Source organism: Coregonus clupeaformis, chromosome 29 (genome assembly GCF_020615455.1).
Source record: "Coregonus clupeaformis isolate EN_2021a chromosome 29, ASM2061545v1, whole genome shotgun sequence".
NCBI lineage: Eukaryota > Metazoa > Chordata > Actinopteri > Salmoniformes > Salmonidae > Coregonus > Coregonus clupeaformis.
The window spans coordinates 8,749,518-8,774,350 of record NC_059220.1 but is presented as its reverse complement, the minus strand read 5'-3'; the positions used below and the strand labels follow the sequence as shown (position 1 = coordinate 8,774,350).

General features: G+C 40.8%; 2 protein-coding genes across 3 annotated transcripts in view; both read right to left on the bottom strand.

Annotated features, from left to right (window-relative positions):
• Positions 1–1,221: 1,221 nt before the first annotated feature.
• Positions 1,222–11,183, bottom strand: LOC121544643 (required for meiotic nuclear division protein 1 homolog). Its single transcript, XM_041854651.2, has 12 exons — positions 11,014–11,183; positions 10,035–10,528; positions 9,633–9,738; positions 9,440–9,515; positions 9,304–9,343; positions 8,971–9,071; positions 8,644–8,750; positions 8,449–8,513; positions 8,223–8,299; positions 3,155–3,275; positions 2,504–2,620; positions 1,222–2,290 (listed from the first exon to the last, which is right to left on the bottom strand). The coding sequence occupies exons 2-12, from the start codon at positions 10,503–10,505 to the stop codon at positions 2,258–2,260; spliced, it is 1,314 nt and encodes a 437-aa protein (XP_041710585.1). The 5' UTR covers positions 10,506–10,528; positions 11,014–11,183; the 3' UTR covers positions 1,222–2,257.
• Positions 11,184–23,298: 12,115 nt separating this feature from the next.
• LOC121544644 (nesprin-1) overlaps positions 23,299–24,833 on the bottom strand; it is a 169,297-nt gene continuing 167,762 nt past the window's right edge. Inside the window, exon 150 of one of the 2 annotated variants that reach the window (XM_041854654.2) lies at positions 23,299–24,466. In XM_041854654.2, the coding sequence (XP_041710588.2) occupies positions 24,226–24,466 (241 nt within the window). In that variant the 3' untranslated portion in view covers positions 23,299–24,225. The remainder of the gene's footprint in view (positions 24,467–24,833) is intronic. The other variant, XM_041854653.2, reaches the window with a different exon arrangement.

The window sequence follows — 24,833 nt, the reverse complement described above, 5'->3', positions numbered from 1 at the left end:
AGGCACACCTGTTAATTGAAATGCATTCCAGGTGACTACCTCATGAAGCTGGTAGAGAGAATGCCAAGAGTGTGCAAAGCTGTCATCAAGGCAAAAGGTGGCTATTTGAAGAATCTCAAATCTGAAATATATTTTGATTTGATGAACACTTTTTTGGTTACTACATGATTCCATATGTGTTATTTCATAGTTTTGATGTCTTCACTATTATTCTACAATGTAAACATTTTTAAAAAATAAAGAAAAACCCTTGAATGAGTAGCTATGTCCAAACTTTTGACTGGTAGTGTACAGGTATGTAGATTTGCACATACCGGTAATAGAACATTTGCTCAGAGACTAGAATTTTTTATCACATTGCATTTGCACAAATTAGATCATTCCTATAAATATTGCCATCGATCTTCGTCATCTCATATAATTATATAGTTGAATTACTATATGCAAAGTTTGCAAACTATGCACTGCAATGGTTAGTTGACACAGACCAAAATACTGATAAAAATGCTTATTTTATCACAAGTTGCATCTGAAAGACAAAACTATATTTGTGTATTATTTTTTTTGCCTGTGAACATATATCTAAAGCTATTTTGTTAACAAGTCACACATACTGGCTTTGTTTGTCTATAACTACAAATATATTTGGTAAGTTTAATTTCAGATTTAAAACTATAGCAGAACATAGCCTTATAGAATGCTTATGCAATGTGATGATGGCAGCTTGTTTTTACCCCTGTAGAGTGTGTGTGTGTGTGTGTGTGTGTGTGTGTGTGTGTGTGAGAGAGAACGTATTGGTGAGTGTGAATGAGAGCAGTGTATGTGTATTGTTTTTCTTTTGACTTCTTGTAACAATTATGTAAACCTGATAACCTTTGTAGAAATTATACATTCCTGTTTATCTTCCATAATGTAATATTAACTAATATCTAAAATGCAAAACATAAAAAGAGTTGCATGGACATTGTTATATTTCAAAGCTGTTAATGAAATAAAATGCTAATCTTTTTATTACCACGGTGTTAAAAATTTGCACGACTGTTTTGTCATATAGATATGGGCTGGACCCCGAGCAGTCCTCCGAGCCAGATAAAGATGTTTACATACGGCTTGAAGGACCACTCCGAGCCTCTCAGGGCCTTTCTTACATACGAGTTATGGTTCTGTCACTATGGTTCTACCTATACTAAATAAAGCAAGACATGTACTTACAATATGCAATTAAAGTTTACTCCACTTTATTTTATAAATCAAAACACACAACAAATTTCACACAGGAGATGACAGCTGTCACTACATTTAAGTGCTGTAGATCATCATGGATCACATTGTGAACCTGACTAACATTTGACATTGTAAGACCAGACAATTAGCATCTTCTAATTGACCTGAAGCTTAGGGCTCACTTGGATCATGAGATATTGGATTGGGATGTTTGAATTATCACACAGTTTGCCAGAATGAAGACATAAACAGAAATGCATGTCTCCAAATAAATAAATATGTACAGTGAATCAATACACAATTTTAAGTTTCAACACAAACATATAAAAGTTCCAAACAACATTTATATATCAATGAGTACATTTGGATACATATTTTGAGCAGCATGCTAACAGAAATCCAACAGTCACAAAGTGAGCTAGCGAGACATTTCCTCCCTCGATTGGCTATCATTTACATGTTGTGGCTCAGACACTGGTGATTGGCTTAAACATGAACGTTTCTCATCTTTTTAGCCTCACTCCACCCACCAAAATCATACCTTCTACAGTGATATCTCAATTCGCTTCAAGTCTCTCTCCTTTCATTGAAAATGAATAACTTCTTGCAAAGCAACACCTCACAACGCCTTTCCCCCGTGTGACCTACTTGTTGTGTGTATGTACTGACATGTATGTGTAACTAATAGATGCACACACACTACATGTTCATGTTTTTCAATTTATGTAAATTGTAAAGTCTTTTTTTTGTGTTATGTGTCAGTCCCCAGTAAGACTAGCCATTGGCGATGGCTAATGGGGATTCTAATAAATCAAATTTCATCGCATTCCATCGCTGCTAGTGTTAACGAACGGTAAGTCTAACATAGTTGTGCGATTTTCTTATGTTCAGTAAGATACATTCTTTGGGGGTCAAAGCTTAGCCTTCTTTTCAATGTCTTGTTAATTATGATCATAATATACTTACAAAAATAGGTATCTTGTCAGTATTTTTCTTTCCTTAATCTGTATTTTATCGTCACTGATGAAGCTCTTCAGAAGATCATTCTGCCAAGTTCAAACAACACCTGAAGAAACAAAACCAAACCAAAAGATAAAACAATCTAAATGATAAGCAAGGCTACATTTTGGTTCTAGTTGTTCATTATAACGCTAGAAACATTATCATCTTAAATCATAATAATAACCATCATCATCATCACCAGAACATAAGCCTTGTAGAGTTAGAGGAAGTGGTGTGTGTGTGTGTGTGTGTGTGTGTTGTTGTTAGGTTCTCTGACCTCGATAGTGATGAGGATGACTATCATCCACTCCAGCCTCAAGCTGTGCTTCTCACTCAAGTGGTTCCTCATTAGGTCTGTCAGCTCAGTGCAGTGCTGCAGTTTCTCATTCACTACCTGAAAAACAATATGACGACAGCAACTGTAGGCCCCACCGCTGCAAATGGATTTTCAATGCCACTATAATTGCTTGCATAATGACAAGCATTTTTACAGTTTGCTGCCTATGGCTTAAGTGGAATATATCCCAGAAGAAACAGCGTATCAACGTTTTAGTTCAGCATCCTACACGTAATACCGCGTCTGCTTTCAAATAAAATATTATGAAAACAAATGTTATCAAATATGTTCCATAAAACGCATACTAAGGATGAAGAAGACACAACCCATACGTAAAATGTATGCACGCATGATTGTAAATCACTTTGGATAAAAGCATCTGTGTATGGGTGGTCCTCTGTAGCTCAGCTGGTAGAGCACGGCGCTTGTAACGCAAAGGTAGTGGGTTCAATCCCCGGGACCACCCATACACAAAAAATGTATGCACGCATGACTGTAAGTCGCTTTGGATAAAAGCGTCTGTTAAATGGCATATTATTATTATTATTTATTATAAATGGCATATATTATTATTATATTTTAGCCTCCTACCTTGACCCGGCGGTTGATGTTGAGGAACTGACAGGTCTTGTCATAGAGCATCTCCAGGTTCTCTCTGTCCCAGTAGAAGTCTGGCGTGATCAGTAGGTCAGAGCTCAGGTTGATGCAGTGTCTGGAACAACATTACAATGTTACAGATCTAACATAACAAAACAGCCGGTCAGAGCTCAGGTTGACACAGTGTCAGAGAACATTACAACATAAAATGTAATAAAATACAGTGCATTCGGAAAGTATTCAGACACCTTGACTTTTTCCACATTTTGTTACGTTACAGCCTTATTCAAAAATGTATTAAATAGTTTCCCCCCCTCATCAATCTACACACAATACCCCATAATGACAAAGCAAAAACAGGTTTGTAGAAATGTTTGCAAATTCATAAAAAATGCAAAACTGAAATATTACATTTACATAAGTATTCAGACCCTTTACTTAGTACTTTGTTGAAGCACCTTTGGCAGCAATTACAGCTTCGAGTCTTCTTGGGTATGACGCTACAAGCTTGGCACACCTGTATTTGGGGAGTTTCTCCCATTCTTCTCTGCAGATCCTCTCAAGCTGTCAGGTTCGGCTGGGGAGCGTCGCTGCACAGCTATTTTCAGGTCTCTCCAGAGATCGGGTTCAAGTCCGGGCTCTGGCAGGGCCACTCAAGGACATTCAGAGACTTGTCCCGAAGTCACTCCTGCGTTGTCTTGGCTGTGTGCTTAGGGTAGTTGTCCTGTTGGAAGGTGAACATTCGCTCTGGAGCAGGTTTTCATCAAGGATCTCTCTGTACTTTGCTCCGTTAATCTTTCCCTCGATCCTGACTAGTCTCCCAGTCCCTGCCGCTGAGAAACATCCCCACAGCATGATGCTGCCACCACCATGCTTCACCGTAGGGATAATGCCAGGTTTCCTCCAGACGTGACGCTTGGCATTCAGGCCAATGAGTTCGATCTTGGTTTCATCAGACCAGAGAATCTTGTTTCTTATGGTCTGAGAGTCCTTTAGGTGCCTTTTGGCAAACTCCAAGCAGGTTGTCATGTGCCTTTTACTGAGGAGTGGCTTCCGTCTGGCCACTCTACCATAAAGGCCTGAATGGTGGAGTGCTGCAGAGATGGTTGTCCTTCTGGAAGTTTCTCCCATCTCCACAGAGGAAGTCTGGAGTTCTGTCAGAGTGACCATCGGGTTCTTGGTCACCTCCCTGACCACGACCCTTCTCCCCCGATTGCTCAGTTTGGCCGGGTGGCCAGCTCTAGGAAGAGTCTTGGTGGTACCAAACTGGAGGCCACTGTGTTCTTGGGGACCTTCAATGCTGCAGACATTTTTTGGTACCCTTCCCCAGATCTGTGCCTCGACACAATCCTGTCTTGGAGCTCTATGGACAATTCCTTCTACCTCATGTCTTGGTTTTTGCTCTGACATGCACTGTCAACTGTGGGACCTTATATAGACAGGTGTGTGCCTTTCCAAATCATATCCAATCAATTGAATTTACCACAGGTCGACTCCAATCAAGTTGTAGAAACATCTCAAGGATGATCAATGGAAACAGGTTGCACCTGAGCTCAATTGAGTCTCATAGCAAAGGGTCTGAATACTTACGTAAATAAGGTATTTCTGTTTTTTATTTGTAATAACATTTGCAAACATTTCTAAAAATCCTTGTGTGTAGATTAATTAGGATTTTTATTGATTTAATCCATTTTAGAATAAGGTAACAATTGATTAAGTAACGTAACAAAATGTGGAGAAAGGGAAGGGGTCTTACTTCCCAAATGCACTTTACATAATATGTTCTGCAAATTCTTTCAGTTCGCTCAAACTAATAATGGCGGCGGAGGAGATGGCTGCTGTTTTACGGGCTCCTAACCAATTGTGCTATTATGTCTGTTTTTCCGCGTTATTTGTAACTTATTTTGTACATAATGTTTCTGCCACCGTCTCTTATGACCGAAAAGAGCTTCTGGATATGAGGACAGCAATTACTCACCTCGTACTGGACAAAGATTTTTTCTTGAATGAATTGGACGCGAAGGATTTACTTCAGACACCCGACAAAGCCAAAATCCTCGTAATTCGCAGGAGAAAAAGACGGAGATATCGGGGACGTAGGTCGGGGTGCCTTGTAAGGATCCGACGGTAAGTGGGTAATCTGCCTCTTCCATCAATCCTATTAGCCAACATACAATCATTGGATAACAAAATTGACTAGCTACGATCACAGAATATCCTACCAACGGGACATTAAACACTGTAATATCTTATGTTTCACCGAGTCGTGGTTGAACGACGACATGGACAACATACAGCTGGCGGGGATTACGCTGCATCGGCAAGATAGAACAACGGCCTCCGGTAAGACAAGGGGTGGCGGTCTGTGTATATTTGTAAACAACAGCTGGGGCACGAAATCTAATATTAAGGAAGTCTCAAGGTTTTGCTCGCCTGAGGTAGAGTATCTCATGATAAGCTGTAGACCACACTATTTACCAAGAGAGTTTATCTATATTTTTCGTAGCTGTCTATTTACCATCACAAACCGATGCTGGCACTAAGACCACACTCAATGAGCTGTATAATGCCATAAGCAAACAGGAAAACGCTCATCCAGAGGAGCTCATTAGTGGCCGGAAACTTACATTTGTTTTACCTAATTTCTACCAGCATGTTAAATGTGCAACCAGTGGGAAAAAAACTCTAGACCACCTATACTCCACACACAGAGACGCGTACAAAGCTCTCCCACGCCCTCCATTTGGAAAGTCTGATTCCTGCTTACAAGCAAAAACTAAAGCAGGAAGCACCAGTGACTCGATCAATAAAGAAGTGGTCAGATGACGCAGATTCTAAGCAACAGGACTATTTTGCTAGCACAGACTGGAATATGTTCCGGGATTCTTCTGATGGCATTGAGGAGTACACCACATCAGTCACTGGCTTCATCAATAAGTGCATTGATGACGTTGTCCCCACAGTGACCGTACGTACATACCCCAACCAGAAGCCATGGATTACAGACAACATCCGCACTGAGCTAAAGGGTAGAGCTGCCGCTTTTAAGGAGCGGGACTCTAACCCGGACGCTTATAAGAAATCCTGCAATCCCCTTTGACGAACCATCAAAACAGGCAAAGCGTCAATACATTACTAAGATTGAATCGTACTACACGGGCTCTGACGCTCGTCGGATGTGGCAGGGCTTGCAAACTATTACAGACTACAAAGGGAAGCACAGCCGCAAGCTTCCCAGTGACACGAGCCTACCAGACACTTCTACGCTCGCTTCGAGGCAAGCAACACTGAAGCATGCATGAGAGCATCAGCTGTTCCGTAGCCGATGTGAGTAAGACCTTTAAAGAGGTCAACATTCAGACGGATTACCAGGACGGGTACTTCGAGCATGCGCTGACCAACTGGCAAGTGTCTTCACTGACATTTTCAACCTGTCCCCTGACCAAGTCTGAAATACCAACATGTTTCAAGCAGACTATCATAGTCCTTGTGCCCAAGAACACTAAGGTAACCTGCCTAAATAACTACCGTCATCACCGACAACGATGAGACAGCCTATAGGGAGGAGGTCAGAGACCTTGCCGTGTGGTGCCAGGATAACAACCTCTTCCTCAACGTGATCAAGACAAAGGAGATGATTGTGGACTACAGGAAAAGGAGGACAGAGCACACCCCCATTCTCATCGACGGGGCTGTAGTGGAGCAGGTTGAGAGCTTCAAGTTCCTTGGTGTCCACATCACCAACAAACTAACATGGACCAAACACACCAAGACAGTCGTGAAGAGGGCATGTCAAAGCCTATTCCCCCTAAGGAGACTGAAAAGATTTGGCATGGGTCCTCAGATCCTCAAAAAGTTATACAGCTCCACCATCGAGAGCATCCTGACTGGTTGCATCACTGCCTGGTATGGCAACTGCTCGGCCTCAGACCGCAAAGCACTACAGAGGGTAGTGCGTATGGCCCAGTACATCACTGGGGCCAAGCTTCCTGCCATCCAGGACCTATATACCAGGCGATGTCAGAGGAAGGCGCTAAAAATTATCAAAGACTCCAGCCACCAAAGTCATAGACTGTTCTCTCTGCTACCGCATGACAAGCGGTACCGGAGCGCCAAGTCTAGGTCCACAAGACTTCTTAACAGCTTCTACCCCCAGGCCATAAGACTCCTGAACAGCTAATCAAATGGCTACCTGGACTATTTGCATTGCCCACCCCCCCACCCCCTCTTTTACGCTGCTGCTACTCTCTGTTTATTATCTATCCATAGTCACTTTAACTCTACCTACATGTACATATTACTTCAATTACCTTGACTAACCGGTGCCCCTGCACATTGACTCTGTACCGGTACCCCCTGTATATAGCCTCCCTACTGTTATTTTTACTGTTATTTTACTGCTTTTATTTTTTACTTATCTATTGTTTACTTAACACTTATTTTTCTTAAAACTGCATTATTGGTTAAGGGCTTGTAAGTATTTGGCGCATGTGACAAATACAATTTGATTTGAACTGTAATAAAACAAGAGTAGGGCTGACCCCAATTATTCGACTGGTCGATAGGCTGTTGGTCGACCAAGATTTTTATTAGTCGAGCAGTAGCAAATACATATATACAGTACCAGTCAAAAGTTTGGACACAACTACTCATTCAAGGGTTTTTCTTTATTTTTACTATTTTCTACATTGTAGAATTATAGTGGAGACATCAAAACTATGAAATAACACATATGGAATCATGTAGTAACCAAAAATGTGTTAAACAAATCAAAATATATTTTATATTCTTCAAAGTAGTTCTTGTCATCTTCATCTCTGGCTCCCGAGTCATTTGTGTCTTATTTCATCAAACAGTTAGCTTAAAGCATCAGACAAGCTCAATGCATATATATAGTTGATTTTATTAAAACACATAGGGTGTGTCTATATACTGAAAAATACACGCTTAAACATTTTGAACCAATCTATTAGTCGAAAGAACAGATGACTATCGGTCGACCAAGATTTGTTTTAGTCAGGGACAGCCCTAAACAAGAGTAACAGCTTTAAATTAACTTTACCTCAGAGAAAAGAGTTCTCCGATCTTCTGCATAACCTCTGCTCTGGACAGCTTTATTTTCTTCCCAGATTTCAGCATCTGATTGGGAAGTGCAGATAATATAGTCAGTTGGGAGGAACCTCTGTCAAATTATTTTTACAGGGACAAACAATTTGTAATGATGATTATGTGATTATCTACTCATGAGTGTGGAGATCCAAACTGTACAGAGATTATTGGTATCCTACCTCTGGAATTGACTGAATCGACTCCACAAAGTGATCCAAAGCCACCTCCCATATGGCCAGTTTCACTGCAACAAAACCCAGACAGACGGGAGGGCAGTATACGGACTGTGAGGATAAATCACCATAGTACTGTATATACACCTGGACCTTTTAACAGTAATGCTATGTTTCATACATTAACAACGAACAGCTAACCTGACAAAGAAAGGGCATTTGAGAATGCAAATTTATCCAGCACGGCCTCGTCAGGATGCATTTCATTGTTCAGCAGGAAGTTACCGCGTTGTAGCTTTGAGTTTCCCCTGGGTAGAACAAAAGACACTGGTCACTAAAGACAATGATATACAACAAATTGTTCCCAATCCCAGGAGTAAAATAAAAGTGTTATTATCATCCAAATGACAACTCAATAATGATAAATGTTAAAGATATATCATATTAAATCATTCTTTTTTTCAACAATCTACAATATTGAAATTGCAATCATCGATCTGTAACGACCAACCATATCAGGTGACGTACTCTCCTATAGTGTAGTTGATCTCTTCATTTTCCCAGTGGACCAAAGCTACCTCGTAAGGATGAATCTCATGCCGCTCCAAGATCCTCATCACTTTCTTCATCTGAAAAACAAAGCAGTTTAATAGCAAGAAATTGCATTAATGCTCTGTAACTGACAATATCTGCAGCTCCCTCTACAAATTACCTGCTTAGACTACCTGGTTCAAGGGAACCGAACATTCCCCTAACAGTGATTTTTAAGTGAGTGTAACATTATATTTTTGTTATTATCAGAACTAGAACTACTACACTATTGTGACTTCGTATGTGCAATAGGATCAGAATCCTTCTTACAGTTTTCTCTTCAACATTCCAAAAGACCACTGATCCCTCCCTAGAAGGGAAAAAAAGGCTTAATTAATATTCAAAACAAAACAATAATCTGTGTAAGAGACATAACCAATAACATATAGAAAAAAAGAGGACATACCTGAAGAAGAACATTGTTGCATTGTCACTGGGTTTTTGGGCGTTGTCAGTGCATATTACGAGTGCATTTGAGGCATCTGAAATCAAAATATATTATAATCAAAATGTGTATTTTGTTACATTGCACAGCCGTGAAAAGAGTAAGCAATTAGCCTACAGTATCCATGACGTAAAGTAAAAAGGTGTTGGCCTACCTCTTGGTAAATCTACTTCGTAGAAGCCTTGGGCTATGAGGTCATGGCAGAGTGTTGGCAAATGGTACTGGTCCGCTGTTGCAAAGGCAATGCACTGCATCATATCCTATGGGGACAGATAGAACATTGATGCAAAAACATTGTTAATGACATATTAACCCCACATGATCAAGAATCACAATTGGGTCATATCAGATGTTAAGATAGGGCTTAAGTCTCTATGCTCTGATGTGTGTGTCTGTATTGTTCCTGTATGTACCACATCCAATTTCCTCTCTATTCATCAATAAAACCTATTCCATTCATTAATTCATTAATCTGTCCATTTAGCCCACCATTCATTCATTTGTTCATTTATTAAGCATCTCCCAGTCCTTTAATCTGATTGATCAACGGCTTCACCTTGTCCTCCTTTGGGGTCGGCTGATTGGTTCTGGATGGTTGTTTGGTCCTGGGGCCTTTAGGAAGTTTCTTCCCACTTCCAAGCACGGTCACTGGATTCATCACTGATTTAATAGGAGCCGTTGAATAGAGCCTTCTCTGTATACTGACACCCCAATGTCTGGTGGAGGTGGGCTGACCAGCGACAGCTGATACTGACAGAACACCGGTGTTAAAATGTTGTGACGCATACCAAACATCTCGCTCCCCGTCTCGTCTGACAGTCCAGCCATGCTGTTGGACGTGTGTGTTTGAGTGACAGGTCAAATTATGAACAGAGTCTGAGGTGGTCCAGGGAGCTAGTCGAGTTCTAGGTGGACTCACATGCGGCTTGATAGGGTCCGACAGATTGCCAGAAGTGAACCTATAGGCACATGTCCTACTCCCCAAAGGCTTCTGGATCCTCAGTCGGCAAAACAGTGTCCTGAACATGTTATCTGCGTATATGGATTGGACTACACACAGGAATGCAAAGAGAAGAGAAAACATAAGCATACTGTATTAACTAGCTAAATCAATAAATTATAAATGTTGAATAATCATGGAAACAACATATCTATGGGGTGTATTCTATTCAAGAGGATCCAATGTTAAATCCTTAACACATAGAAATGCATTTTGGCAATGGACTGTACATTAACGTTTTAGCTATATGCATTAATTTCTTGTATCAGGAAGATTGACCTTGGTTGCATGGCATTGAATGGCAATAGCTTGCAATAGCTAAGTAGCTAGCTAGATTACAATAAACGTTCCGGACATTATGGTCATTGGTCACTAGAATGTAGCCGTTCATGATGGTCACAATAAAGCACGAGAGGGATGTATGCCACATCAAAGCGTCCATGAAGAAAGGCTCGTGCACTAGCACTTGCAAGGTAACTAGCTAGCTTCAAATCAATGAGAGATATAGCTAGCTAGCTTAATGAAAATAACTCACCAAATCAGGCTTCTCAAACAAGAAGATGTTCCAATTCTTGTCATGTTAAAATAACTACAGTATCTACATTGAGTCACATCTAACTCGGTGTGAAACGTGCATTTTGCATGTAGCCTTCTTGTGCATAAAGTTTCATTTGAACAGCTGCTGCGTTTCCTGGTTGCAGTGACGCATATTTGGTCATCCTCAATCGGGGATCTTGAACAACAGCATGCCCTATGGTGAAATGAAGAGACAATGTTTTCTGTTGCCTGGAGACTCCTGGAAACCGCACTGTATATACAGTGGGGAGAACAAGCATTTGATACACTGCCGATTCTGCAGGTTTTCCTACTTACAAAGCATGTAGAGGTCTGTAATTTTGATCTTAGGTACGCTTCAACTGTGAAAGACGGAATCTAAAACAAAAATCCAGAAAATCACATTGTATGATTTTAAAGTAATTAATTAGCATTTTATTGCATGACATAAGTATTTGATACATCAGAAAAGCAGAACTTAATATTTGGTACAGAAACCTTTGTTTGCAATTACAGAGATCATACGTTTCCTGTAGGTCTTGACCAGGTTTGCACACACTGCAGCAGGGATTTTGGCCCACTCCTCCATACAGACCTTCTCCAGATCCTTCAGGTTTCGGGGCTGTCGCTGGGCAATACGGACTTTCAGCTCCCTCCAAAGATTTTCTATTGGGTTCAGGTCTGGAGACTGGCTAGGCCACTCCAGGACCTTGAGATGCTTCTTACGGAGCCACTCCTTAGTTGCCCTGGCTGTGTGTTTCGGGTTGTTGTCATGCTGGAAGACCCAGCCACGACCCATCTTCAATGCTCTTACTGAGGGAAGGAGGTTGTTGGCCAAGATCTCGCGATACATGGCCCCATCCATCCTCCCCTCAATACGGTGCAGTCGTCCGGTCCCCTTTGCAGAAAAGCATCCCCAAAGAATGATGTTTCCACCTCCATGCTTCACGGTTGGGATGGTGTTCTTGGCGTTGTACTCATCCTTCTTTTTCCTCCAAACACGGCGAGTGGAGTTTAGACCAAAAAGCTATATTTTTGTCTCATCAGACCACATGACCTTCTCCCATTCCTCCTCTGTATCATCCAGATGGTCATTGGCAAACTTCAGATGGGCCTGGACATGCGCTGGCTTGAGCAGGGGGACCTTGCATGCCCCGCAGGATTTTAATCCATGATGGCGTGGTGTGTTACTAATGGTTTTCTTTGAGACTGTGGTCCCAGCTCTCTTCAGGTCATTGACCAGGTCCTGCCGTGTAGTTCTGGGCTGATCCCTCACCTTCCTCATGATCATTGATGCCCCACGAGGTGAGATCTTGCATGGAGCCCCAGACCGAGGTTGATTGACCGTCATCTTGAACTTCTTCCATTTTCTAATAATTGCGCCAACAGTTGTTACCTTCTCACCAAGCTGCTTGCCTATTGTCCTGTAGCCCATCCCAGCCTTGTGCAGGTCTACAATTTTATCCCTGATGTCCTTACACAGCTCTCTGGTCTTGGCCATTGTGGAGAGGTTGGAGTCTGTTTGATTGAGTGTGTGGACAGGTGTCTTTTATACAGGTAATGAGTTCAAACAGGTGCAGTTAATACATGTAATGAGTGGAGAACAGGAGGGCTTCTTAAAGAAAAACTAACAGGTCTGTGAGAGCCGGAATTCTTACTGGTTGGTAGGTGATCAAATACTTATGTCATGCAATAAAATGCAAATTAATTACTTAAAAATCATACAATGTGATTTTCTGTATTTTTGTTTTAGATTCCGTCTCTCACAGTTGAAGTGTACCTATGATAAAAATTACAGACCTCTACATGCTTTGTAAGTAGGAAAACCTGCAAAATTGGCAGTGTATCAAATACTTGTTCTCCCCCAGTATATAGCAAGCACTTGGTTGAAACCCCAACCAAGAACTCTCACCTATTCCATTCTATTCATAAGGCGACCTAACCCACAGAAAGATAATGGAAAGTATTGACACAGCAACAGAAGGCAGACAACTGGATAAAGTAAAATACCTGACCTTATTCTACATGTCATGTAAGCATGTCTTTTTTTTGAATTTTATTAACAACAAATCAATACAAAAAGTACATGGGGAACACAAGTATATATTAAGAATATACAAAGGACATTTGGGCTTGGGGGTACAATATGACATTACACAAGGAAGTTAAGGAACATTCACACATTTATAATTCTAACAGCTTTTTTGTTGGTAGAGTATTTAATTGTCTTAAAATATTGTTACATTTCTTTTTGCAAGGTAAGAAAATCTGGTGTTTTGTTTGTAAATTAACATTTGTGAATATGACATTTGGCCAAAAGAATAATGAAATTAATTACATAAAATTATTTAGACTTATTTCTATCGTAAGTAAAGAATCCAAGCAGTACATCTTTCCATAATAGTGTAAAATCTTCATAAATGTGTTAAATTATAAATCTACTGATGTCTTGCCACAGATTCCTTACATGAATACAATGCCAAAAAAGATGCAACACTGTTTCTGGGTGATCATTACAAAAGGTACAATTTGAATTAACGTTTTTTTTTTTACTTCTTCATATAGTGGTTGACAGGATCATATTTATGAATTATCTTTAAAGAAACGTCCTTAATTTGTTTAATAAGTAAGTATGTGACACGTTCCTGAATAATAAAGCAACACCTGAGAGAATGGCATCTAAAACAATTGCAAAATCTTTAGGTGTTACAAGGATCTTGTAAAGTGATAAGAATTCCTTATAATTAAGTAAAAGACCCTCTGCATTTACAAGTTGGCTCACCAATAGGATATTATTTCGGAACCAATATTTTAAAAACAAATAAGTACTTTTGTACAATATGTCCCGATTATTCCATATATAATATCTGTGTGGAGAAAAACTATGCTTATAAATTAAGGACCATGACAAGAAAACCTGCCGATGAAAAGCAGAGAGTTTCACTGGAACTTTGTCAATATTATAATTACAAACCAACATGAAGTTAAGGCCACCAAAAGTAGAGAAGACACGATGAGGAATAAAGTTCCACATAGAAGTGGGTCTTCTTAGGAATTGTTTTATCCAATTGATCTTAAAAAGTATTATTTAAGGTAGTAAAGTCCAGAAAATTCAGCCCACCATACTCATAAGTGTTCATTACAACAGTTTTCCTAATGTGTAATGGGTACGGTTTCTCCACAGAAAGTTGAAAAGCATCTCTTTGCTTATTTTACCATTAAGATGTAAAGATAGAGCAGTGTATGTTAGTCTGGAGATACCCTCTGCCTTGGTATTTAGGGCACTCCCAACCCTCCCGTTGTCCTAGGGTCAAAATGACCCGCCACTGTGTTGAACCAACTTTATTTAATTTTTATATTTTTGGGGATCATTTGTGAGAAGGAGAACCCTCCTTCTCACAAATGATCCCAAAAAATATAAAAATTAAATAAAGTTGGTTCAACACAGTGGCGGGTCATTTTGACCCTAGGACAACGGGAGGGTTAAAGATAAGTCCCTCTGTAGCCATTGATTTAGCTTCTTTTTTTTCTTTTTTTTAATAAGAGGGTTAAAATGTAGTAAGCCTCTAGACTTCTGATCCTTAGTAATGGTTATGCCTAAATATGTAAGCTCTTCTTTCACTGGAATACCATAATATGAGGGTGTCACACAATCTTTGACAGCCATGAGTTCACATTTATTACTGTTAAGACATAGACCAGATGCTTTGGAAAAGGATTCTATCACATTGATCGATATGGGAATCTGACTAGCGTCTTTCAGAAAAAGTGTAGTATCATCAGCCAGCTGGCTTATAATAATGTCTTTACCAGCTATGGAAATACATTGTACAGGACTATTATTTAAAGAATTTGTAAGAAGTTGGGTGATTAATAAAAACAGATACGGTGAGATAGGACAACCTTGCCTAATTCCTCTCTTTAACTCAAATCTAGGAGAGGTGCCATGTTTCAGTTTGATAGAGCTGTTACCATTCGTATAGAGTCTTAACAGCCTTACAGAAAAAATCCCCAAAGCCACATTTCTCAAGAGAGTGGAAGAGGAACTGACTATAAGACAGATTTACGTTCACCATTTTGCAGGTTTTACTATATAATGTCTTACATATAGCCACATTTCCTCATCTGCTTGCATGCACCTCCCCTATCAAGGTGTTTTGGTACTTCCCTTATGCACTACGCTTTTCCGCCTGCTTACTATACCAAAGGTCAATATAGTCTACCGGTCAACTGTCTATCCTGCCCTCTATACATAGGGACAATAGTGGTAGGTGGATCGTTTGTCCAGATCTGTAATAGGTTAAGTAGCAATCATACCATACATAAAATCATTCAAATCTGCACCCATTTTCAATATAAATCCACAAGATAGAGGAACAGCTGATAGGCAGCAGAGAGGCCAAGTGCGTCATTGTGCATGAAAGAACAGTGAAGACATGCAGCTCAAAAATCTCCTCTATTGATCTTGTTTAGGGACAATAAAATAATCCTACCTAGACTATAGTAGCCTGCAACACCACAATGCAATGAATAATTGCATTATTGTTTTCAAGTGAGTAAACTGCAGTGAAAATGTCATCAGAATAATGGCACAAAAGCCCTGTTATTTCAATGTTTAATTCCATTCAATTGGGCGGCGCACAATTGGCCCAGCGTTGTCCAGGGTAGGGGAGGGAATGGCCGGCAGGGATGTAGCTCAGTTGATAGAGCATGGCGTTTGCAACGCCAGGGTTGTGGGTTCGATTCCCACGGGGGGCCAGTATAAAAAAATATGTATTTACTAACTGTAAGTCGCTCTGGATAAGAGCGTCTGCTAAATGACTTAAATGTAAATGTAATTCATTCCATTTGGATTAGTTGTGGGTCTGTTCTCGACAGATTCTAGAAAGGCACAGTAGCAGGCCAGCCTGGCTGTATTTCTACTTCTGATACTGATGCTCTGTCTGTTGCCGATCATCATTCTCCCAAGTCGTTCTATGTAGTGTAGCCACATAGGCCTATGCTCCCAGTAGGCCCAGTTATTCAGGAAAGCCTAACACACGTTCTGCCTCCTTTCTGATCCGAGCGGCTATTCCTCGACCTAGAACCTAACCAATATAAACGAAATATTTGTCATTTAACTTTTAAAATGTATTACCTTTTATATGTGGCATAAACACAACCAGTCACAATGTTTTAATCTGATTAGGCTACTTCAAAGGTCTTCTGTAGGCTACCTGCGCAAGTTCATCCACTCCACTCTAATGTAATTCCAGCATCCAAACTGCGCAACGGCCATTTATTAACGGAAAGAGACATCTGTTACAAAACACAAAAAAAGTTTAATGACATTCTGAGATTGTCAAAGCAAGCCTTTTATACTGAGTAGGGAGGGATTTATTTTCAGTTTTTCAAGATTGACATACTCTACTTGATTGTGATGTTGAAAACACAAACCATGATGGTAAGCACTCGAAGTCGGTAATCAGTAGGCAGTTATGAGTTGCTTATTCGTTGTGTTTGGTGCATTGGCACAGAAAACTGTTGGGTGGAAAATTGGTTGCATATTATTATAAATACAGCATCATACATTTTTTAAATCAGATTTCCCCCCAGCTGATCACTGTCTGCACCCGGCTTTGATCGTAGTGTAATAAGACAGGGAGGGAGAGTGAACTCATCCGTGGTGGTCGGCCAACCCGCAACTTTTTTGCCCGTTTGCCCTGCGTGGCATCGTGTTTATAAACACAAGGTTGCTACAGTTATTGTTATTTATGATGGTAATAATTATTTTTTGACATAACATAAGACAATATAACATAATATCCCTACGATCACAAAATACGTTTAAAATACTCTTCTTTTTTTAAATGTTTTGTGCTCAATATGATAACACAACATAACACAACATATTTAACTCGTTCCCCAACCTTGTGCATGCCCTGCTTAATGTGCCCCCAGGTGGAGCCCTGCCCTGAGAGGACCAGGCTGAGGATGAGGGTCTCTGTGTTAGAGGAGAGTGTGAGGTCCTACGAGGTGAAGCCAGCAGAGAGACGGTGATGAGACTGGTGACAGAAGTAGCCCGGGAGAGGAGGAACGCTGCAGGCAGTGCAGAGGCTCTGGATCTGATCAGACTGGTATAGGCATCCATATGTGCACCCTTTTAAAGGCCCAAGTGCAGTCAAAAACGTGATTTTCCTGTGTTTTAGATATTGCTTCCACACTACGAGGTTGGAATAATTCTGTGAAATTGTGAAAATTATGATAATGCCCTTTTAGTGTAAGATCTGTTTGAAAAGACCACCTGAAATGTCAGCCTGTCGTGGTGGGATGGAGTTTTTGGCCTGCCTGGTGACATCACCAGGTGGTAAATAAGTTAATAGACCAATAAGAAAGAGAGTTCAAAACCTCTCTGCCAATAACAGCTAGTTTTCAGTTTTTTCCTCCCCGCTCAGATCACAACCAGACAATCCTAGCAAAATTATTTATTGAGAAATTGCTCTTTGGTACAAAGCTACTTTCAAAACAATCACAGTAAGGTACTTAATTGTTGACATTGAGATAAAAACGACTGCATTGGAACTTTAAAACACATACCCTTTCACATTGTGCTGATCCAACTTGTCCTGTGCTGGCTCAGATACACTATATATGCAAAAGTATGTGGACACACCTTCAAATTAGTTGGGATGGCTATGTCAGCCACACCTGTTGCTGACAGGTGTATAAAATCGAGCAAACAGCCATGCAATCTCCATAGTAGAATGGCCTCAGTGAAGAGTTCAGTGACTTTCAACATGGCACCGTCATTGGATGCCACCTTTCCAACAAGTCAGTTCTCACATTTCTGCCCTGCTAGAGCTGCCCCGGTCAACAGTAAGTGCTGTTATTGTGAAGTGGAAACATCTAGGAGCAACAATGGCTCAGCCGCGAAGTGGTAGGCCACACAAGCTCACAGAACGGGACCACTGAGTGCTGAAGCACGTAGCGTGTAAAAATTGTCTGTCCTCGGTTGCAACACTCACCACCGAGTTCCAAACTGCCTCTGGAAGCAACGTCAGCACAAGAACTGTTAGTCGGGAGCTTCATGAAATGGGTATCCATGGCCGAGCAGCCGCACACAAGCCTAAGATCACCATGCGCAATGCCAAGCGTCGGCTGGAGTGGTGTAAAGCTCGCCACCATTGGACTCTGGAGCAGTGGAAACGTGTTCTCTGGAGTGATGAATCACGCTTCACCATCTGGCAGTCCAACGGACAAATCTGGGTTTGGCGGATGCCAGGAGAATGCTACCTGCCCCAATGCATAGTGCAAACTGTAAAGTTTGGTGGAGGAGGAATAATGTTCTTCCAACTTTGTGGCAACAGTTTAGGGAAGGCCCTTTCCTGTTTCAGCATGACAATGCCCCCGTGCACAAAGCGAGGTCCATACAGAAATGGTTTGTCGGGATCGGTGTGGAAGAACTTGACTGGCCTGCACAGAGCCCTGACCTCAACCCCATCGAACACCTTTGGGATGAATTGGAACGCTGACTGCGAGCCAGGCCTAATCGCCCAACATCAGTGTTCATTGTTTGTGGAGCAGATGTCCACATACTTTTGATCACGTAGTGTATATATTTTCCAGCGCAGTATGGCTTGGAATTGGCTCAGTAGGGTACTACTGTCATCTGTAATCTGTGTTGTGTGTATAAGAATCAATTAATGTTTTAAATCATCACACATGGATTATGCACATTAAATAGTTATCTATTTGCGTTTTTTGTATTAAGATGTTTCCTTGTGGAAATGTGTCTTCCAGGAGTTAGACTGTGCCTTGCTGGCCAAGAAGAGCACACAAATGGAGAACCAGAGCCTAGTAGAGAAGCAGGAGACAGGGTGCCTGGAGAGGCAGATCCAGGAGCTGGAAGGGAAGCTCCAGAACAGCCAGGGGGAGAACCAGGCTTCACATGTAGGATTGCAATATTCCACAATATTCCCCCAGAAATCCTCTTGGAAAGATACCAGAAACTTTCCCAGAATTCCCATTTGGAGGATTCCCTCTTTAGTTATTCCCTCCTGATTCCGAGACTCCTTCAACCGGGTTTTCTAGAAAACCTGGCAATTTTGGGAACATTTCCTGAATTCTGTGACCCTATTCATAAGGGAGACTGCGTGCCCTCCTGGGGGAGATATGGGCCCTTCTACAGCCAGATCTCTCAATGCCCACTGAGGAGAAAATACAGACACTCAGGGACCTCTGCACCAGGCAGGAGAGCATGATAGCGGTAGGTAGGGTTCTATTCTCTCACTGTGTTTTTTCTGTTCTTATGCTACTACATTGTTAATACATTGTGTGACAGTTTCCATTAAAGATTATATTCTATTAATAGATAATCAATCAGGATTTTAAATCCTGGAGGTATAATGTTTGAACGATGGCCTATAATGGATGCAGTGTTTGTACTATACAGTGGATGCACATTACAATATGATATGATATACTTTACATGGAAATTAACTTTGTGACATCAGCATACAAACACAACACACTATAATACATGCAGGACGGAAAACTGGAAAGCTAGTAGACAAAACACATTGCAATAAGCTTGAGCACATACATTCTTTATCAGCTTTTATGTTGTATCCTCCGATATCTCCTGTCAGACCATGAAGGAGATGGAGAGGAGGCTGTCCCAGGTCAGTGAGGATGTGTCCAGTCAATGCTGCTCCTGTGCTACATGTTGGCGTAGGAATAAAGCAGGGGATCAGCGTACGATGTGTACAGGCTTTCCTTAATACCAAAGGTACAGGTCCATTAGCAGCCTCTTACTAAAGTGGCACAGGCACATTTACTGCAAATGCATTTTGATGTTACTGGAATAGCAGAGATATTACTGCCTGGGCCTGTATTCACAAAGTGCTGAACTAGGATCAGCTCCCTGGCGTATCCGTTATGACCACCCTTGCGTAAAATGTATGCTCACGTGACTGTTAGTCTCTTTTGACAAAAGCGTCTACTTAATGGCATATATTATTTAAAAGGCTAAATTGATCCCAGATCAGCACTCCAACTCTGAGACACTTTGTAAACATGGCCCTTGTGTTTTCCAATGCAGTATGAGCAGTTCCTGGAACAGCTGTCAGAGAGGATGAAGGTAGACAGCATCGCCACCGACCTGTGCTTCGACATGAGGCTACAGCTCATTCTGTCTCGAGCAGAGCAACTTGTCAAACTGGAAGGGACGGCTTTGGTGGAGAGGAAGACCTTGGTACATAACCTACAGAGAAAGCTAAATGAAACTTGTAGCTACTGTAACTAGCTACTACTTAAGCGCTGTAATATGTATATACAGTATTACACTTTGTTATTATTGTCTCATTCTGTCAATCTAGTTCATATCATTACTGTTCATCTCCTAGTACTGTATCATTGTATGCTTAAACTGATAAACACCTGTTTACCGTTTACCATGTCGTCTGCAATTACAGCTCCAGAAGGAGCGGTTGGAGAGTAAAGAGCTCCACATGGAGCTGTTGAGGAGGAAGGTGTCTGAGCTAATGGAGGAGAGCAGGAGGAGTCGCTCAGCCCTGGCCGTGGAGCCTGACCACGCCCATGTCACCGCTAGGAAGCTACAGGTAGCCTTGAGGTTGGAGAGGCGGGGTGATAGCCAGAATGTTGCTGGTTCAAGCCCCGGGCTGGGAGCAAAAAAGTGGGAACTGAATCAGCAACCGGAGGGCTGCTGGTCTGTGATCCCAGGTACCATCTCCTGCCATTGACGCCTTGAGAAAGGCATGTAACCAACAGCGGGGTTGAGATAGGCAGAAGACCAATTGTATTTTACTCACAAAATAGACGTGAAGTATCTATTGTGTTGTATCTAAAGAATATATTATATTCTATCTAAAGTATCTGTTATATTCTATTGTATTCTATTCTACAGAAGAAGGTGGAGCGACTGCAGGGGGAATTGGGTCCCAGCAAGGTCTCATTTACATTTACATTTTAGTCATTTAGCAGACGCTCTTATCCAGAGCGACTTACAGGAGCAATTAGGGTTAAGGGCCTTGCTCAAGGGCACATCGACAGATTTTTCACCTAGTCGGCTCGGGGATTAGAACCAGAGACCTTTCGGTTACTGGCACAACGCTCTTAACCACTAAGCTACCTGCCGCTCCCCCCGTCTCCATCACAGAGCTCAAGGCCCAGTTGTCACACACCAATGAGCTGAAGGTAGAGGGCAGGACGGCTACAGCCCACACATCCTCTAGAGGCAGAGTCATATAACTTCAACTACCTACTCTTCTCGGTCTTCATCCTCTAACTGCCTGTGAAATACCTGTACAAGACTCTAAATTGAGCATTGTATTATATGTAAACTGTGATAATAGTTTACTGACAGTATAATTTCTACCTCTGTATAACATTGTTATAACTTACCATTGGTTGCAATGTTCTGTTTTTGTGAAGTAATATGATGAAACAAAAAAAGGGCATTCCTGTGGAATTTGGAATGCTGTATCTAAGCTCAAAGTCCTGGAGCGGAGCCAGATCATTGGGGAGCAGAGTAAGAGTCTGGAGGAGATGGAGAAGGGCAAGGACCAGGTGGAGGAGAGGCTGACTACATCCAGGACAGACCTACAGAGCCAGGAGCATCAGGCCAGGGAGGCTCAGCAGCAGCACACCACCCTCAGACAGAATGGCCCAGCTCACTGACAGGGAGAGAGAGGTGGGGGGGATGGATGGATACATAGTCGTATTATCACGCACAGGCATGCACACACACATGCCAGCTCACACACGAATGGATGCACTTTTATAGTTTCAATATGTCCAAATTGTATTTTTAAAAAAAATCCTAATTGAGCATTGTATAAATATTGTACTGTACATCCACAGGTACACCTCCAATTGACTCAAATGATGTCAATTAGCCTATTAGAAGCTTCTAAAGCCGACATCATTTTCTGGAATTTTCCAAGCTGTTTAAAGGCACAGTCAACTTAATGTATGTAAACTTCTGACCCACTGGAATTGTGATACAGTGAATTATAAGTGAAATAATCTGTCTGTAAACAATTGTTGTAAAAATTACTTGTGTCATGCACAAAGTAGATGTTCTAACCGACTTGCCAAAACTATAGTTTGTTAACAAGAAATTTGTGGAGTGGTTGAAAAACTTCTGACTTCAACTGTAAGTCACTCACCACCTTCCGGAGACACTTGAAACCCCACCTCTTTAAGGAATACCTGGGATAGGATAAAGTAATCCTTCTACCCCCCCAAAAAATAATATATATATATTGTGGTTATCCCACTGGCTATAAGGTGGATGCACCAATTTGTAAGTCGCTCTGGATAAGAGCGTCTGCTAAATGACGTAAATGTAAATGTAATTGTAAGTAAAAATACTTTAAAGTTCTGTTTACGTATTTTTTTTTGGGGGGGGGGGTATCTGTACTTTTACTTTACTTACTATTTATATTTTTGACAACTTTTACTCCACTACATTCCTAAAGAAAATAATGTACTTTTTACTCCATATATTTTCCCTGACACCCAAAAGTACTCGTTACATTTCGAATGCTTAGCAGGACAGGAAAATGGTCCAATTCACACACATGAAGAGAACATCCCTGGTCATCCCTACTGCCTCTTATCTGGCAGACTCACTAAACACAAATGCTTCGTTTGTAAATTATGTCTGAGTGTTGGCCTGTGCCCCTGGCTGTCTGTAAATTAAAAAATCAAAAATATTGTGCAGTCTGGTTCGCTTAATATAAGGAATGTAAAATGATTTATACTTTTACTTTTGATACTTAAGTATATTTAAAACCAAATACTTTTAGACTTTTACTCAAGTAGTATTTTACTGGGTATTTTACTGGGTGACTTTTACTTTTACTTGAGTAATTTTCTATTAAGGTATCTTTACTTTTACTCAAGTATGACAATTGGGTACTTTTCCCACCACTGAAGATCAGCACTATAGCGTGATTGAAATAGGTAATTTCCGATTGAGCCGACAAAATGCAGCGTTAACCGTGAATGCAGTCTCCCGCTGTAGCACTGATTTAGGCCTAAATCTCCTCAATCAGAGAACTCTGCTCAAGACAGGCACCTGAATGAAATGAATTATTTATTTAAATTCTCAAAATGAAATGAATCAATGAGAGGTATCATATGGTTTTTTTCCCCCATTGAAATTGTGATTTGAATTGAGTTTATGAAGTATGCAAAGTAAGATCCAAAGATAGAAATGTTGCTGCCTACAGAGATAAATTATGTTGAATAAAAGACAGAATCAAAATGACAATTTGGCATTCAATATTTGTGATTTAGGGTCAGATATACATTATAGATATACATTTATATTATGTACAGAATATGTTAAGTAATCCTGGACTGTTATACAATAATACTAAACACAGAGCCATAGAAAATATACAGTCGTTTTATAATTCGTTACACTTTTGATTAATAGTTAGTCGGTATAATCCATATTTTCAGTTAGAAAAATAACAATGTGTGTTCAGTACATTATTTCCATACAGAACGTGATTTTTCAAGGTTTCTTATGCTTTTAAACAGTTTATAGCAAATAACTCTTCATTATTGTCTTTGTTTTACATACACATTCAACACACAATTCAGACTAAATAGATTCTTACACCCAGTTATAATTCAGATTAAAAATCTAATATTCATCACGGACACAGCCATAAGTAAAAGCAAAGATTATAACCGCATGCCAAAACACATGTAAAAATATTATTGCAATATAAGTCATCTTAAAATGTTATTTTACAAGTGTTCAATTGTTACAACAGGCAAATTCACAGGGTATATGCTCTGCATTGAACTAGGTGAGAAATGGCAACACATGGCATGTGTTGTACCTTAACAGTTCCGGTATCCAGTTGATTTCCACTGACCGCAGTCAGAAACATTTTTGCTTCTTACGTTTGCTGCTCCAAGGACGCTTCTTCGTCTAAACATACAGCACGACAGAAAACTAAAAGATGACGAGTGAAAAGCTAAGTTAAGAGAGCTGCTGTAATTCATCCATACAGTACAAAGATGATATCAGTTTAAGGTTTGGCTTCCTATGTTGCTCGCTTATGCAAAAACCCCAACAGTCCTCCTCAGGTTCATCTCCATACCAGGGCCAGGCTGGCATTTGTCATCTCGCTCGGCACCCAGAACCAAACGTTTGGTCTGTCATGTAAGACTATACAGGAGGGGGCCCGTTGGTGTATTGTAGCATAGGGTTGAAGGAACGGGCAAAGTTATTGGACTGGCTGCAGTTGAAATTCCCCACGTACATTGGCACCAGACAGACCACGCCCACCAGCAGCAGGAGGAGGAGCAACTGGAGGGGCACCGCCACCCATAGGACGCGGTACAGGAAATGCGACGATGAAGTCCCCTCTGCCTCAGAACGGGAGGAAGCGGACCCAGCGACGGGAAACCTGATAGGATACGACACGGAGGGCACACAACAACAACAACACCAAGCCAAGCAGATTTAGGTTATGACACCTACTGTAGAGCTAAGGTCATGCATCCAGACCAGACCATCCATCCAACTATCCATTTTGGCATTGGATTCAACAGAATCAAATGTTTCCTTTGTAGTTTACAAGACAGAAATTCTCCCAAATTATCTTGAGGAACTATGATAGTTCATGCTCTACAATTATATAATGATGAACTGTGTATTGACACAAACATGATGAAATTACCAGTTTATATTGGTAATCAACACAGCGACAGTCATTTGAATGACACTTGACAAACATTGACAAACATTTTCAAGAAATCCTTTCTAAACCCATA